Raw genomic sequence first — 17,182 nt, 5'->3', positions numbered from 1 at the left:
AAAAAAAACCATTATATAACAGATTTGGAGTGGCCTCTTGATCACCACAGTCGCAGCTGGCCGGTTAGCTCAGTTGGTTAGAGCGTGGTGCTAATAACGCCAAGGTCGCGGGTTCGATCCCCGTACGGGCCAATAGCTCGCATTTTTTTTTTTTTTTAGATGCTCTTATGTAGACGATTTCTTCCAGGGATTTGTGATCGAAGAATGTATCATTTTCGATCTCTTAAAATCCGAATGGCTGGCGGTCTAGGAAGGAAGCTCTCCAGATTCCAGAAGTAGAGACTAGTCTGTGTCGTCGCCGCTGCCCGTGCTGCTTCGTTTCACACGCGACCCTTGCTGGGGACCAAGGATCCGGAAGGAGAGTGCGGTGCCAAGCCAACGGTCCAATCCGATTCTGTCAGGCTCTGGCCTTTGCAACATTTTCCTGTCTCACACAACCAGAACCAAAATACTAGTGGGTGGAGGAAGACCATATGAAATAACAAAGGCATAGGATAAAAGCCATTTTGTATGTTCTGTAGTCGTGGCCGAGTGGTTAAGGCGATGGACTAGAAATCCATTGGGGTCTCCCCGCGCAGGTTCGAATCCTGCCGACTACGTCCGAAAGTGTCTTTTTTTTAAACTTTAAAGTTTCTACTTTTTGGTTGGTGTCATTGCTGTCTTAGGTATGAACTGTACAGCACTCTAAACGTCCTCTCCGAATTTTAGAGTCAGAGCTTAAACATGCACCTCCGTTCCTTAGTTGTGGAATATCAACATTAAGGGAGCCCTATGGACAGGAACGCAATACAAAACAAACATATTTTAGATTGTACAACAGATTGTAGTCTGAACCGTGAATCATATATTCCTGTAATACATACCAGAAAGACAATTCTGTGCCCTTGGCGCCGTGGCTTAGTTGGTTAAAGCGCCTGTCTAGTAAACAGGAGATCCTGGGTTCGAATCCCAGCGGTGCCTTGTGTGTATTCACTGAATATACTATACACACTTCTGCTTTTAATTTGAATTAACCTTTACCAATTTTATATGGCTGTAAGATGGCCCACTTACACCAAATGATAAGGTATAAGTAATATACAAATAAGAAACCTTACCTCGAGTCCAAACTTTCATAGTGCGTCTTTCCTGTGATCTCATCCCTATGCTTCTGTCCTAATCCTGTTACTGTTTGTATTTGAACTACTATTTGATTGGGATAGGGCAAGACGTTTTATTATTGTTTTATTTCACTGTCTTTTGTTTTGGGGCCTCATAGTTTTATATTTTGGATATATTATAAAGTATATGTTAAAATTGTGTGGATTCTCGATGCAGTCCTGTAGCAAACAGGCCTTTCGTGTGAAGTTACCGCTGAAGCCATCTCCATCTATCCACAAGGAGCAAGTTAGGGTAGGAATTCAGCAGGACAGGGCTGCCGCCATTGAAGGGTAGAGAGTAAAGAGGGCATCGTGACGACAGCCATCGGAGAGTGTTCCTGGTATATGGAGGCTGGATGATAACGGTGACGCGGCTCCTGAAAGGAGCAGAAGAACCAACAGTGATATGTTGGCGTAGCTAAACCTCCTTGGAAGATAGCTCTCGACACCTTTCCCACAGGCGACGTCTGAGAAAAAGTGTGGCCTTGAAGGCGTTGCTCCCTCGGGGACAAGGCGATGAAAACTGAACCCAGAGCACATTCATGAGCAAAGCAAGCAGTAAGGCAGACTTTTGTCTCCGGCTCCTTCAACAAGGCAAGAGCATGAGAAAGAGGTCGCATTTGATCATGCCTGAAAGTGAAGGTGGTGGGCAGGCTCAGCTTTCTATATGAGATAAACTAAGTCTTGATGACCAGGTAGAAAGCTGCTGGGTATTCCATGGAAAACACACTGTTCAACAGGCTGCGCGGGACTGACACAATAATGACATAGGGAATGGAGAAACGACTCTTCCAGAGGAGTCAGGCTCAATTCCCAGCCATCTGTTAACCCCAGTTCCAGGGAATCTGACATCCTCTTCTAGGCTCTGCAATTACGAAGTGACGTGTGCAAGACACCCACGCACATTTTAAAACACGTGTTAAATACTTAGTTGGGGGCATGTGCCTGTTACTTAGAGCACACACACACAGGAGTGGGCAGTTACAGGAGGAAAGTTCTAGACAGGCTTTGGAAAAATAATACCTTAGTAACTGACAGGCCCTGTGGGAAGTCTCCTAGTGTAGACGCACCAAGACGTCTTGCCCTATCCCAATGGCAGTCATCAAGGGTGGCAGCTCAAAGTTAAACCCTAGAACTGCGCATTTCAGTGTAAGGCTTTGGCTCCTATTAGTGTGAGATATTTTCATCAAAGACGAATGATAAGAGCACTTCGCAGTGTGTGAGGGCACATTTGCATTTCGTTTTGTAGGGAGCTAAAAGGAATGCATAATGCCGTGGCCTTGGCGTCTGTGAACCCTTCCTCTACCAGTGAGAGAAAGGAGACCGAATGACAAGGAGAAAAACGCCAACACCACGAATCTCAGCGGCGCGGCTGGCTACAGAGGCGAAGTTCAACCCTGCCTTTGTTTCTCCTCCCTAGGTAATCCACTGGCTAACGAGATGTGAAACAGACCCTTCAGGATGTTAATTCATTGTCTTCTCTGAATAAAGACTCAGTTCCCGGGTTTTGCCCACGTTTCAGGCGGCAGACACCCAGTTACACTGGGACAGAATGAGAAAGCTAGACAGGAGGGTGGGAGGGACTCGGACGCTTCGAGCTGGGAGCCCAGGACCCGGGGCTGGCAGCGCCCCCGAGGAAGTCTTTGGGTCTCTGGGACTTCTAGCTGGGCGTTGCTGGACGGGTCGCGTGGCTAGACGGTGGACTACGGAAGCCCCGTCCTAGGTTGCTGCAGGACGGCTAACGTACCCAGGGAGTCCAGGACGCGGTCCCCAGCACGGCTCCAAGCCAAGCCAAGCCAAGCCGGTCCACGGATTAACGTCAAAGCTCAAATCTGGGCCGGAGGACTCCGGGCAGGGCGAGGAAGGCGGAGACCTCAGGGTTAGGAACCGCACGAGTAGTGAGGAAAGCGCCCAGCACGGAGGCGCGGGGACAGCGAGCCTGCACCTCCCACTTCCTCAACGCCACTTCCTAGGAGCTCGCGAGCGGGCGGAGATCCTTGGCCCCTGCTCCGGAGGGTTTGGCGGTCTCCGAGCCGCCCTCCTCCTAGGCCGGCTGTCGCGCAGACGGGAGCACAAGGCACACGACCTCTATAGGTGTCCACAAGGCTCGTCGCACGCCGGCTCGTTGGTCTAGGGGTATGATTCTCGCTTCGGGTGCGAGAGGTCCCGGGTTCAAATCCCGGACGAGCCCTGTCTTTGCACTTTTGTTCGTGTCACCGAGCAGCCTGTGGGCTCTAACTAGCACAATCCGAGCTGACGTTCGGAACACCCTCCAGTTTTAGGCAGGTCGCTCGACTTCTGCTCTCTTCTTTCCTGCTAGGGACCTCTCCTTGGACGCTGGAGGCTGGTATCAGTTTTACAAACATCCATCTTGTTATTGTGGGTGACAGGTGATGAGAGGCCGGAGATATTCTGGGTCCTCTTAGAGCCACGAATTGTCAGAGCTCGGGTTTCGCCAGCCTCGGAGACCATTCGTGCCTCTCGATCACTCCTACTGTCTCCGGCCTTTCTGACTCACTTTCCGATGCTGTTGATTGCGGCCGTGGATTTCTGATTAGCACTCTGGGTGGCTGGGGGAATAGACCGCAGAGCAGCTTCAGCCTAGAACCCAGATCAGGGATCCGGAGTAAGGCCGCCTCAGCTCACTCCTCGTTAGTATAGTGGTGAGTATCCCCGCCTGTCACGCGGGAGACCGGGGTTCGATTCCCCGACGGGGAGAAGCGCTATATCTTTTGTTCAGCAATCCCAGTAAACTGCGCACTGCCATTCGTTGCTTAAATTGAGGGATTTGCTTACTTGACTTCTGGCTTCGTAATATGATTCCACTGCAACTCATTTACCCTGCTATCTCTAGAATTAATAGCAAACGTGCTTACAATTTGCCATTGACGTGATATTATCCGAGAAGGGACATTTTAAAGTTTTCGTTCACCTATTATCCAAAAGGGATTACGCTACAGAATAACCCTATTTATCATATCCGAAGTATTCTTTCTCGCAGGCTTTTTCTGAGCCTTTTACCACTCAAGCCTAGTACGTACACACGACCTAGGAGGTTGTTGACCGCCAACAGGTTTTGTTCCACCACACCCTCTAGAAGTCCCTCTGCTCAACACATTAGCCCTCTGGAATCAGGAGTCTCAGTTACATGAGCTCACCACAGCCTGGATAGAGGGCGAACGTAGTAATATAAATCAAGCCCTGCTAATTACATTCCTACTCGGAGTTTACTTTACCTTCCTACAAGCCTCAGAATATTTCGAAACCCCATCCTCCATCTCAGACGGAATCTGTGGATCAACTTACTTTAAACAGCAACAAGCTTCCATGGCCTACACGTAACCATTGGATCTACTTTTCTTCCTATCTACCTCCTTCGACAACTAAAATTCCATTTCACATCCAAACACCACTTTGGCTTCGAAGCAGCAGCCTGATACTGACACGGCATAGATGTAGTCTGACTTTTCCTACACGTCTCTGTCTATTGAAGAGGAGCTTACTTTCTTAGTACAACCAGTACATCTGACTTCCAACCAGTTAGCTCTAGAATTATCTTAGAAGAAAGTAATTAACATACTATTAGTTCTATTAATTAGCATCACCTTATCTATAATTTTAATTTCAGTAGCCTTCTGACTGCCTCATCTAAATTTATATACAGAAAAAGCAAACCCTTATGAATCGGGTTTGACCCGATAAACTCCATTCTCTATAAAATTTTTCCTAGTAGCAATTGCATTTTTATTATTTGACTTAGAGATTGCCCTACTGCTCCCCCAACCACGAGCCTTACAATCTCCAACCTAAATTCCACAGCCCTAATTGCATTTATTCTAATCACTGTTTTAGCGCTAGGCCTCGCCTATGAATGATCCCAAAAGTCTAGAATGAACAGAACAATTGGTAATCAGTTTAACTAAAATTAATGATTCCCACTCATTAGATTATGATCTTCATCATAATTACCAAAATGACATCTGCAGTTTTTAATATTACCCTAGCCTTTATCTTCTCATTCCTAGGAACACCAATATTTCGGTCCCACCTTATATCAACCTTACTGTGCCTAGAAGGGATGATACTTTCACTTTTTATCCCAACTACAATTACTTCCCTTAATGCTCACTCAATAGTTATATTTCCAATCCCCATTGTAATTCTAGTATTCGCAGCCTAAGCTTTACTGGTTAAAATCTCAAAGAATGTAGAGGCTGATTCAACCTTTGCTTTGGCCCTTCCCAGGCATCTGGGTCTGGATTTGCCCAGCAACCCGAGCAGTTTCTGTGTTTCCACACAGGGTGCACACAGGGAGAAAGTATAGGACGCATGTTGCAGGAACCTGGGGGCCGGAGTGACAAGAAGTGACAAGCGTGGACACCAAGACCTTGGAGATAAAGGTTTCTCTGGACAGCAAAGGGAGAAAAAAAACAAAGTAGGAACTGCGTTGGCCGGGAATCGAACCCGGGTCAACTGCTTGGAAGGCAGCTATGCTCACCACTATACCACCAACGCAGATGTGAGGCGGTCCTGCTTCGATCCTATTTATATTTATTTTCTCGCGTACCTTTTCGGCGTTACTGTGTTAAACTGTATGATTATATCAAAAGTACGAGTAAGAAAAACAAGATTTAAAGAAACTAAATGAGATGGACTTTGTTTTGCTTTGGTTTTTGTCATGAGCACAGCTGGAATTAAATCTAAAACTCTGTTTGGAATCAGTGACACCATAATGACATCATCCCCAGGGAGGGAAAAATCGTTCCAAACGTTTAAGTAGCTTCTCTGAGTGAGTTTAGTGTAGTCCAAGACTTAAGAATCTGCATTTCTGCCAAACGTACCAAAGCACATCTCATCGTTCAACCGCGGTCATTTCCACGTGAACACGAGCCTCCCTCGGTCCGAGGACCGTGCGAGCAAAGCCCGAGACCGAGCCTGAAGAGACAGACACACTCCGTGCACACGCTCCGTGCTTACTGCGGTGAAGCATCAGTTCACCACACCCGTCAAGCAAGGGAACCTCGGAGGCCTCGTGGCGCAACGGTAGCGCGTCTGACTCCAGATCAGAAGGTTGCGTGTTCAAATCACGTCGGGGTCATTTGGTGTCCTAATTTTCTAGTTATGTAGGTCACTTTAGTAGTCGGGTCCTAATCATTACACCTTTTCAGTTTTCTGTAGAAATATTCATTCCTCTAGTTTTAAACATTTAGATATCCTAACAGTAATTGTTAATTAGCAGTCCCTATCCAACTCTTGCTAAGAAAATGTATTTATGGTAATAAATGTTCCTTTTATCGGATAAATTGTAGGAATAATTAATCACTTTAAAAACTATAATAGCTGGGCGAGAGGTGGCTCACGCCCTTAATCCAGCACTCGGGAGGCAGAGGCTGGCGAATCTCTGTGAATTCGATGCTACCTGGTCTACAAGAGCTAGTTCCAGACTGTATTTATCCCAAACCACTTTTTTTCGCTTTGGACTTCTTAATTTATGTCTACTGGTGGGGTCCACAATTTTGCTCCGTTATTTGTGCTCAACATCTGTATGAAAAATATAATTTTATATTCTTTATAGTTAGAGCGACAACCTAAAGTTTTATGACAATCATGTAAAGTATTAAGCAATTTTTCTGAAGTTGGAGATTTGGCCATCTTATTATCTGCACTTTTTCTTACTATTTAAAATGTTGCCACCAGCGTCGCCCTTCTTGCTTGTTTATTGGTTTGTTGATTTGGGGTTTGGCACGGTTGTTGGGGTTTGCTTTTTCCGTGTGGGCTCCTGTAGCCCTGGCGGGCCTGGGAGCCCTAGGGCTGGTCTAGAACTCTCGTCCTGCCCTCTGCGACTCCCAAGCTCTGCTTCACCGGCCTAACCTTTCCTTGCCTTGACTAGATAAGATCTAGGACATGAATTCTAGAATTTCAGTACTGTTAAAAACCTTAGCTGTTTTTAAAAGGCTCTAGGGGCTATGAAACTTTTTCAAGCATCTCCCCCCGCCCCCAAGGGTTGCTGCCTTATCGAAAATTTAAGTCTCGTTGCTGTGTTTTTTTTGGTGCGGCTGCCAGCGCAGAGCGCCCGTCGCCATTTCTCAGAAAAGTGAGGAAATCAAGACTTTCTGTTCACAGTCTGGCGGAGGGATGCCAATGGCGTCCGTCAAGATGAAGAAGAATAAGGATAACGGGAAGTTCAAGGTTCGCTGCGGCAGGTATCTGTACACCCTGGTCATCACAGACAAGAAGGAAGCCGTCAGTACCCCATCCCCCAGGTTTGGCAGTGAAGGAGTTGAAATGAATCAGACGTAGCATTTGACTATCAAAACCTTGAAAAGTCAAAAATAAAATAAAATTTAAGTCCAATTTTTGTTTTTTTATTTTTATTTTATTATTTCATAACCAGTCTTGGAACTTATTGTGCAAACCAAATTGGCTTCTACTTACAGTGACTCTCCTGCCTCTGCCTCCAAATTACAGGAGTGAATGAGACACCATGGGTGAGTCCAAATTTTTTAAAGTAGTTTTCCCCTCTCTGATGAACTTTGTCTAGAACACAGACTATTGCATATAAACGATACTTCCCTCCATACTTCCCCTAAGGTCCTGGAACCATGGACATTTTGCCACCTTCAGTTTGTTTTTTAAAAGGGAAAAAAAAAAGCAGAACAAAAGAAAGAAGTGAAAGAGAAACCCCAAGCTAGCAAACTCTTCATGCCCAACCCACCTCCCCGTACCACACACACATACATGGACACACACACATATATACACACATACCTGCACACACACACACACACACACACCTTGTCTTCCCAGATAGATAGACAGTTTCACATCCTGATACTTCTTTGCTCCAGCAGCTACACTTTGTCTGTGCGGGAGGGTTTCCCAGTGAGGAATTTGGGCCTCAGAATGTTGCCCACCCAACAGATGCCAAGCCAACTAGAATCTTGCCCCCTTCACCGCACTCCCTCCTGGGCCTTGTCCTATCTTGTGCCAGATCGGTCACTTTGTCACATGTACTAAGACAGGGACACACAGTCTTTGTTGCGGAAGTTGCATATGCCCAAACTTTGGAGCCCTCAAAATAGTTCTGCTCCTCAGGTGTGTGAAGTGTCAGCCCTTAGCAGGAAAACCGGGTAAAGTCCCTCGTGACCACCCTCAATGTTACTTGGCCAGAAGAATCTACATTTACCTTTACTCAGAGATGGGATGAAAATCAAGAGCTAACTCAGTGGGAACTGCTAATTTACAGAATTTGTTTACTTGTTTGAGTAAATGGCTCAAACTGTAGCCTGGAACTCCTGGCAATCCTCCTGCCTCAGGCTCCAGAGTGCTGGAATTCCAAGCCTGATGCTAGAACTAGAAATGCTAAAGGATTTTTAAGAACGAAACAACAAGGACACACAAACAGAACATCTGCAGAAGAGTGGATTTGGAGTGTGCCTAGCTAAGGAATGGAGAACACGCTGGTTTTTAAAACTGTCTTCAAACACCACAGCCCTCGGAGAACCAGCACAGAAAGATCCGCGGCAGAAAGCTAAACAGAGCCACCTGTCTCAAACAAAACCCAAATACAAAACAGACAAGGAGAATAGAGAACCCAGAAATACAACCATGGACCCAACAAACTGTCTGTCTGTCTGCCTGTCTGCATCTCATCTAATCGATTGCATCTGTATTGACTTTTCCTCCCTGCGTCATATTTCCTCGGAGACAGCTTACTACTGTTTCACAGTATTGCCGTAGTATTTGATAGTTAGGTGATCGATCTAGAGATTAGCCAATGAGCCCGAAAGAATTACAAACTTAATGCAAAAATTAGGCCGTATACAATATTATGCCTGTTTCTAGAAGGGACCTGAGTAGTCCGGGTTTGGATATCATAGGTTGTTCTAAAGACAATATACCAAGGATACTTAAGGAGGATTGTATATTCAAAAAGTATATTAAGGGCAGCATTTAAATTCTCCTGAGAACCAGACATTTTGTTTGTTGTTTTTTGTTGTCGTCCCCTCCACCCCCAGACGGGGTTTCTCTGTTTAGCCTTGCCTGTCCTGGAACTCGCTTTGTAAACCAGGCTGGCCTCGAACTCACAGAGATCCACCTGTCTCTCCCTCCTGAGGTAAACAGACAGTTTAAGCAGTGGCGGCATAATAGACTCTCCATCTAACAGAAAACGAAAGTTTTACACACACACACACACACACAGAGAGAGAGAGAGAGAGAGAGAGAGAGAGAGAGAGAGAGAGAGAGAGAGAGATCTGCCTGTCTCTGCCTCCCGAGTGCTGGGAAAGGCGCGAGCCACCACCGTCCACTTTAAATATTTAATTTTTTATGAACGAGAAAAAAAAGTGTGAGGACCTTGGGACACAGCCTCAAGATAAAGAAACAAGCCTCAACCCGCACCTTTTTTTGCATCTCAACGAGTTATGTCACCAGAGGCTTAGCCAATGACAGTGGGCTTGCATGGCAGCTCAGCCAATGGACTCAGAGCGGGTAATTTGAACGTGTCGGGGTCACGGAGCTGCGGGACAGCTTCTTCCAACGTGCAAGCGCCCAGCCGAGAGGAGGGCGGCAGAGCCGTGGGCTCCCGAGAGCGCAGGTGATCCACGGGGTCGGGCTCCGTGGGACTGGCCATGTGCCAGCCGGGTCGCTCAGAGGGAGGGGTGCAGAGGAGGTGCAGGGGGTGCGGAGAGGAGTGCAGAGGGAGCGCAGGGATGCGCCCCAACTTCGGCCTGCAACTTACTGGGCACTTCCTTCCGCCCGCCCAGGCTCTCCCTCACCGCAGATCCGCCTCCTCACCTTCCGTCTCTCACCGCTGTTGCCCTCTCTGCCCAGCTCTCCTCCGTCTTTTCCTGGAGAATGGCTCAGAAGGAAAACGCCTACCCCTGGCCCTACAACTCGCTGAAGGTAAGGTCCTGGCCACATTCCTCGCCCACCTCCCCCGGAAGGCGAGTCCTTGGAGATGGGTGAAGGGCACTGCTGCTGGCCGTCCGCCCTGCACTTAGGCCACGTTCCCTGAAAGGTTGCCTGCAGAGCCCAGTCGACCCCTTGCAGCCTTATCGTGTCATATGCTGCCAACCTGAATCTGAGGGCTTCTATAGAGCCGAGATCTTTGTCACCTACAAATAATAGCTGGACTGAGCAAGCAGCAGCACTGTGCTTTCGGACCGTGAGTCCCACCCTCCAGGCTGAAAAAAACTAGCTCCACAGAAATTAGACTGTAGAATAGAAAGCTAATGTTTAAAAAAGGTCCAGGTCTGTCTGGTATTTATTTGTGAGGCTGGATATCAAAGCCTTGAGTTTTGATGTACCATTGAGCTACACTCCAGCCCTGGAATTGATCTTAACGAGTGGTTGGGACTAAGGATGCAAATAGATTTGAAATGGTGTGTGTGTGTGTGTGTGTGTGTGTGTGTGTGTGTGTGTGTGTGTGTGAATACATGGACCAGTCTATACTGATCACTGGAGGAGGTTTGTAGGCACACTGGCGCCTTCACACCTGTAATACAGCACACCTGTAGTGAGCTTGGCAAAATAATGGGACCCTGTGCTCCCCCCGCCCAAAATGAAGAACCCTTCACAGGCTGTACCCTGTCAGTGGGACCTGGGCATCCTGGACAGTCCATCTGTTTCCTTGTCCAGGCTTCCTCTCCCTGCACGGAGCACTGCTGAGTCTGAATGAGACACACTGTTACATTTACCCTGGTCACTCCCAGAAGAAATGCTTTGTTACTCAGAGAAGTGGAAAGGGGAGAGGTCGCAAAGGCCATCTGTGTCCCTCAGTACCCCTGGTCTGTTACTGTAAAAGATTAAATACTGATGTTACAACTTGGTGAGCTCAGGCTCTTACGGGAGCCTGGATGAATGGGTTGTGTGTAGAACTATCTGGACAGCGCCATGCTTGAGAAGGTTGTGTGGGCCAGGACCAGGGGAATTGTTAGATGTCAGGGTCAATCTTTTTTCCCCTTGTCTTGGGTTTATTTATTATGTATACGATATTCTGTCTGCGTGTATGCCTGCAGGTCAGAAGAGGGCATCAGACCTCATCACAGATGGTTGTGAGCCACCATGTGGTTGCCGGGAATTGAACTCAGGACCTTTGGAAGAGCAGGCAATGCTCTTAACCACTGAGCCATCTCTCCAGCCCTGGGTTGTTTTTTTCATTCATTCATTTACTTTGCTCTTTTCCGTTTTTGTTATTTTGTTTGGGGGGTGGGTGATGTTAAAACAAGGTCTTATTTAGCTCACACTGGCCTTGAACTGACTGTTGCGGATTGTCTTGAACTCCTAAGGGCTGGGGTTACAGATGTGTGCCAGCACACGGGGCTCTCGAGCTGTTTCTTAATTTCCCCTTTCTTATGGAGCAAGGGCAGAACTTTGGGGCTAGGCAGCCAGCCAAATGACAGTGTGTCTCTATTGCTCTTTGAACTGTGAGTGGATGATGGGTAGCTGAAATGCTGCTTCCAGCTAGGCCTCAGGGACAAGGACACCCTCAGAGCCACCCTTTGCTCCCCAGTCTTATTCGGGCCTGAACACCCTGCCCCAGAGAGTGCTGCGGAAGGAGCCTGCTGTGACATCTACACTTGCTCTCATGAACCGGACCAGTGACCAGTGCACAGGTACCTGGGACAGTGGGGAGAACTGGCCCAAGGGGACTGGAACCTCAGAGAGGGTATAAGGTAAGAATGCCAGAGGTGGAACTCAACATGCCTGCTCTCTCCTTTAGCCGCCCCTGGCCAGAAGTTGTCTGAAAATGTCAGTCGGGGCCCCACTGCCTTGTAAGTACCCCAGAGCAGGTAGGGGAGCTTGAACAGTGGTTGGTGGGGCTGGAATGGCAAAGTTAAGGGGTTAGGGATGGAGAAACGTGCAGCTGATCGAGGAGCGAGGAATCAAACACCTTGAGGATCTAAGCCAGCCATGCGCTGAGCTAGCGCCTTCCCCCCACTTTTTTTAATCAGGCGGACCCTCACTATTGACGACTTTGAGATTGGGCGTCCTCTGGGCAAAGGCAAATTTGGAAATGTGTATTTGGCCCGGGAGAAGAAAAGCCAGTTCATTGTGGCGCTCAAGATCCTCTTCAAGTCTCAGATTGAGAAGGAGGGAGTGGAGCACCAGCTGCGCCGAGAGATCGAAATCCAGGCGCATCTGAAGTATGCCACTCGCCCCGACCCCCGCCCCTCTGCAACCTAATGGCGTCACGTTCCTCTTTCTGCAATCCCAACCCTGTCTGATACAATGGGCCCACCTGCCCAGCTCCTCTTTACCACTCCCACCCCGATCTCGGTCTCTGCCCTCTGTCTCCTAAACACCAGCCGAAGCTTCCTCTTTCTTTGCCCCAGACATCCCAACATTCTTCAGCTCTACAACTACTTCTACGACCGGCGGAGGATCTACTTGATACTGGAATATGCCCCGCGTGGGGAGCTCTACAAGGAACTACAGAAGAACCGAACTTTCGATGAGCAGCGGACAGCCACGGTCAGGACCCAGTGTGGGCTGTGAGGCTGGGGCTGTTGGCGGAAGTGAAGGCCGGTTTGACCTTCTGTTGTGGACCCTCTCAGATCATGGAGGAGCTGTCGGATGCCCTGATGTACTGCCACAAGAAGAAGGTCATTCACAGAGACATAAAACCTGAGAACCTGCTGTTAGGTCTTCAGGGGGAGCTGAAGATTGCGGACTTCGGCTGGTCTGTGCATGCCCCCTCCCTGAGGTATGGTGGGGCTAGGGGACTGTCCCTGGTGTGCGGCTGTGACATTCTGTATAAAACTCTTCTGTAACTGGTTGGTGGTGGCGCAGGCCTTTAATCTCAACACTTAGGAGACAGGCAGACCAGCCTGGTCTGCAGAGCGAGTTTCAGGATAGCCAGGACCGTTGCACAGAGAAACCCTGTTTCAAAAAACAAAATAAAAATATCTCGTTTCTCAGGATGAAGTTTGTCTCCTTGCAATATAGACATAGTGATATTTTTGGGGTTTTGTTTTGTTTTGCTTTGTTTTGTTTTTGTTTTTGAGACAAGGTTTCTTGTAGCTTTGGTGCCTGTCCTGGAACTAGCTCTTGTAGACCAGGCTGGCCTCGAACTCAGAGATCCGCCTGCCTCTGCCTCCCGAGTGCTGGGGTTAAAGGTGCATGCCACCACCGCCTGGCTTGACATAGCGATATCTTTACAGAAATAGGTGACGCTATGATTCATGCCCTGAATTTTCTAACCTTTTCTATTAAATATTGGGCCCTCTCCCACCACATCATTGTGAAAACTCCCACAGTGACTGATTAGAACTGAAACAGGGTCCTATGTAAATGACTTCAGACTCTGTGTAGCCAAAGTTCACCATCCTTGCCTTTACCTCCAAGCACAGTAAGATTAGGCTTGTGTCACTCTGTCAAGTCTACCCCTGCCAACCCTGTTCACTAAGGAAAAATGGCCTCGCTGTGCTGCCCAGGCAGTCCAAATGAGTGTCTGGCATCACGGGCACACGCTGCCTGGTTACCCATGGCACATTTTATTTGGTTTTGTGTGTTTGCGGTATTGAGGATGGAACCCAGGGTGTTGCCTATGCTAGGCAAATGCTCTCAGTGAGCCACACCCCTCAACACCTCTTCTCAGTATTTTAACGTTTTGTTGTTGGTTTGTTTTTTTTTTTGAGACAGGGTTTCTCTCTAACCCTGGCTATCCTGGAACTCAATTTTATTTTATTTATTTATTTTTATTATTATTATTATTATTATTATTATTATTATTATTATTTTGGTTTTTTGAGTCAGGGTTTCTCTGTGGTTTTGGAGCCTGTCCTGGAACTAGCTCTTGTAGACCAGGCTGGTCTCGAACTCACAGAGATCCTCCTGCCTCTGCCTCCCGAGTGCTGGGATTAAAGGCGTGCGCCACCACCGCCCAGCGGAACTCAATTTTAGACAGGGCTGGCCTCAAGCTCACAGAGATCTGCCTGCCTCTGCCTCCCGAGTGATGGGATTAAAGTGTGTGCCACCACTGCCCGGCTTTAATAAGCATTTTTTGATGACTTTTGTGCTTTGGTGTTTTGTCTGCCTATATGTCTGTGTGGTGTAAGAGTGTCAGCTCTGAGTTGCCATGTGGGTGCTGGGAATTGAATTTGGGTCCTGCAGTCAGTGCTCTTAACTACTGAGCTCCCCCACACACACCTTCCCAGTTCTTAGACAGAATTTTACCTGGGAGCCCAAACTGGCCTCAGACTGACAATTACCTCAGCCACCCAAATGCTGGGATAAGCCAGGTGGCTCATGCCTTTCAATCCAGCCCTAAGGAGGCAGATCTCTCTGAGGTCGAGGCTGGTCTGTTCTACCTAGTGAGTTCCTGGCCAGCCAAACCTATGTTATAAGGAGACCCTAGCTCAGGAGAAACAAAACAAAAAATTTACCACGCATTGGGATTAGAGGTGTACATCACAGTATCTGGTGACTGCATCGTGTCTAATGCTCCGTGGTGTTGCACAGTGAAAACGTGATCTGATTTAAGTAGCATGTGCTTGCTGGGTGTTAGAGATATTTTCTGTCGTTTTTCTTTGAAATGAGCATTGTCCTCATCTCTGATTGTTTTATTTTTTTATTTATTGAGATTAAAATAGCCGGATAGTGGAGGTGCACACGTTTAATGCCAGCACTCGGGAGGCAGAGGCAGGCAGATCTCTGAGATGGAAGCCAGTCTGGTCTACAGAGTGAGTTCCAGGATAGCCAGGGCTACACAGAGAAACTGTCTCAAAAAAATAAAATAAAAAAAAAAACTAAAAAAAAATAAAAGCCGGGCGGTGGTGGCGCACGCCTTTAATCCCAGCACTCGGGAGGCAGAGGCAGGCGGATCTCTGTGAGTTCGAGACCAGCCTGGTCTACAAGAGCTAGTTCCAGGACAGGCTCCAAAACCACAGAGAAACCCTGTCTCGAAAAACCAAAAAAAAAAAAAATAAAATAAGATATTGCATTAGTGTGGCTATGCTGGAGCCATGTTTGCCTATCTTGGACACTCTGATTTATACCATTACCACATCCTACTCCAGGCACTGTCTGATTTAGATGGACACCCCCCCTCCCAGTGCATCCTGGGTTCTCTGGTCTGCCTACTGATTTCTGGTACCCTACCCACTTTCCTCATCCCATCAGGAGGAAGACCATGTGTGGCACCCTGGACTACCTGCCCCCAGAGATGATTGAGGGGCGCATGCATAATGAAATGGTCGACCTATGGTGCATTGGGGTGCTCTGCTATGAACTGCTGGTGGGAAACCCTCCCTTCGAGACTGCTAACCACAGTGAGACATACCGTCGGATTGTCAAGGTGGGAGGCCTCATGGACTCTGTGTACTGTGGCAGCCAGGGTCTGGGGTGGGCCCCGTGGATTTATAGGGCTCTGCAAAGGCTCCCTGTTTGTGAGTACTTATTTATGCCCTGAAAACTTCATACAGGTATACGATGTTCCTTGATCGTATCCACTGTCCCCCCCCCACAACTCCCCTACCCCTCTCCAAGCCCCGCCCCCAGCTCCTTTCCCAACACGTGCCCCACCCACCTTCATGTCCTTTTTTTTTTTATAGTTCCCTAGACCAGCTAGTGCTGCTGCCTGCATGAGTACCAGCAACCTCCCAAAGGAAAATGGCTCCCCCGCCCCCTGTAGCCATCCTTTGTGGGTTATCCTGGGGGTGGGGTATGCACAACTCTCTTGATAGAGTGAGTAGCCAGAGTAACACAGACAGAACCTTTCTGCCTTCCTGGCCTGCAGGTGGACCTGAAGTTCCCCCCGTCTGTGCCTGAGGGTGCCAAGGACCTCATCTCTAAGCTGCTCAAGCACAACCCTTCAGAGCGGCTGCCCCTGGCCCAGGTTGCAGCTCACCCTTGGGTCCGGGCCCATTCTCAGAGGGTACTGTCTCCCTCTGCCCTTCAGCCTGGTTCTTGATTTTTGTCTCTGTCCTTTGCTTGGTTTTTCTTTGTATATTTGTGTATATTTTCTTTGTATATTTGTGTTGGGGGAGGGAAGGGTTGTATATGACTATGCACAACTCAACGTTCTAGGGAATCTGACCCCCCCTTCTGACCTCCACAGGCAAAACCAGGCTTACCTGGGGTGCACACACATGTAGACGAAACATAAAACTAAAACAGTGCAGGAGCAATGGCTCAGCAGTTAAAAGCACTGGCTGTTCTTCCAGAGACCCAGGAGTTCAGTGCACGGCACCCCATGGCACTCACAGCCATCTGTAACTCCAGTCTAAGGAATCTGCAGGTGCTGGGCATGGATGTGGTACACATACATACAGGCCAAATGCCCATACACAATCCAAAACCATATAGTCTGATTTCTTTCAATTTGCCAAATGTTATTTTAAAATACCATAAGCCAAAAATGAATTTAATCCAGTTTGTCTATGAAACATGCTTAGCCTAGCCTATCTTAAATTCAGAAAAAATATGTAGCCCAAAGTATATTTTATAATGAAGTCTTAAATATTTCAAGTTTTTTTTTTTTTTTTGGTTTTTCGAGACAGGGTTTCTCTGTGGTTTTGGAACCTGTCCTGGAACTAGCTCTTTTTTTTTTTTTTAAGATTTATTTATTTATTATGTATACAACATTCCTTCCATGTATGTTTGTATTCCAGAAGAGGGCACCAGATCTCATTATAGATGGTTGTGAGCCACCATGTGGTTGCTGGGAATTGAACTCAGGACCTCTGGAAGAGCAGTCAGTGCTCTACCTCTGAGCCATCTCTCCAGCCCTTTTTTTTTGGGGGGGGGGTTTCGAGACAGGGTTTCTCTGTGGCTTTGAAGCCTGTCCTGGAACTAGCTCTGTAGACCAGGCTGGTCTCGAACTCAGAGATCCGCCTGCCTCTGCCTCCCAAGTGCTGGGATTAAAGGCGTGCGCCACCACTGCCCAGCTATTTCAAGTTTTTTTTGAATACTGTATTGAGAGTAAAAAATAGTTGCTAGCCAACATTGTGAAGCCAAAACACCAAGTTAGCTGGGCATGTTGGTACATGCACTTAAGGGACTGAGTCAGGAGAATCGCCACAGGTTCGAAGACAGCCTGT

At 47.8% G+C, this 17,182-nt stretch overlaps 1 protein-coding gene and 7 non-coding genes across 10 annotated transcripts; 7 read left to right on the top strand and 1 right to left on the bottom strand.

The window, feature by feature from the left end:
• Window positions 1–58: 58 nt before the first annotated feature.
• Window positions 59–132, top strand: Trnai-aau. The gene has a single exon. It is a non-coding gene; the product is annotated as a tRNA-Ile (tRNA).
• A 385-nt stretch (window positions 133–517) lies between these two features.
• Window positions 518–599, top strand: Trnas-aga. The gene has a single exon. It is a non-coding gene; the product is annotated as a tRNA-Ser (tRNA).
• Window positions 600–886: 287 nt separating this feature from the next.
• Window positions 887–960, top strand: Trnat-agu. The gene has a single exon. It is a non-coding gene; the product is annotated as a tRNA-Thr (tRNA).
• Window positions 961–3,258: 2,298 nt separating this feature from the next.
• Trnap-cgg lies at window positions 3,259–3,330 on the top strand. Its single transcript has one exon. It is a non-coding gene; the product is annotated as a tRNA-Pro (tRNA).
• Window positions 3,331–3,785: 455 nt separating this feature from the next.
• Window positions 3,786–3,857, top strand: Trnad-guc. Its single transcript has one exon. It is a non-coding gene; the product is annotated as a tRNA-Asp (tRNA).
• Window positions 3,858–5,582: 1,725 nt separating this feature from the next.
• Trnag-ucc lies at window positions 5,583–5,654 on the bottom strand. Its single transcript has one exon. It is a non-coding gene; the product is annotated as a tRNA-Gly (tRNA).
• A 511-nt stretch (window positions 5,655–6,165) lies between these two features.
• On the top strand, window positions 6,166–6,237 carry Trnaw-cca. Its single transcript has one exon. It is a non-coding gene; the product is annotated as a tRNA-Trp (tRNA).
• A 3,319-nt stretch (window positions 6,238–9,556) lies between these two features.
• On the top strand, window positions 9,557–16,628 carry Aurkb (aurora kinase B). Of its 3 annotated transcripts, none has more exons than XM_041664864.1 (9): window positions 9,557–9,735; window positions 9,905–10,043; window positions 11,653–11,755; window positions 11,863–11,914; window positions 12,095–12,286; window positions 12,476–12,614; window positions 12,698–12,846; window positions 15,264–15,438; window positions 15,880–16,628. In XM_041664864.1, exons 1-9 carry the CDS (start codon window positions 9,584–9,586, stop codon window positions 16,051–16,053), a joined length of 1,275 nt encoding a protein of 424 aa, XP_041520798.1. In that variant the 5' UTR covers window positions 9,557–9,583; the 3' UTR covers window positions 16,054–16,628. The 3 variants fall into 3 exon arrangements, with proteins under 3 accessions (XP_041520798.1, XP_041520799.1, XP_041520800.1); XM_041664865.1 differs by having other exon boundaries at window positions 9,649–9,735; window positions 9,972–10,043; XM_041664866.1 differs by lacking the exons at window positions 9,557–9,735; window positions 9,905–10,043; window positions 11,653–11,755; window positions 11,863–11,914; window positions 12,095–12,286 and having other exon boundaries at window positions 12,544–12,627.
• Window positions 16,629–17,182: the final 554 nt, after the last annotated feature.

The sequence above is a fragment of the Microtus oregoni genome, unplaced genomic scaffold, assembly GCF_018167655.1.
Source record: "Microtus oregoni isolate MIOR12 unplaced genomic scaffold, Mior012 000015F_ref0000493, whole genome shotgun sequence".
Taxonomy (NCBI): domain Eukaryota; kingdom Metazoa; phylum Chordata; class Mammalia; order Rodentia; family Cricetidae; genus Microtus; species Microtus oregoni.
This window is presented reverse-complemented; position numbering and strand designations above follow the sequence as displayed.

Excerpts from the sequence above, each read along its gene's own strand:
- Aurkb (XM_041664864.1), top strand. The coding sequence starts at position 9,584 with ATGACAGTGGGCTTGCATGGCAGCTCAGCCAATGGACTCAGAGCGGGT. Across the intron at positions 11,915-12,094 it reads AGTCGGGGCCCCACTGCCTT|GCGGACCCTCACTATTGACG; the intron begins GTAAGTACCCCA and ends TTTTTTAATCAG. Across the intron at positions 12,615-12,697 it reads ATGAGCAGCGGACAGCCACG|ATCATGGAGGAGCTGTCGGA; the intron begins GTCAGGACCCAG and ends GGACCCTCTCAG.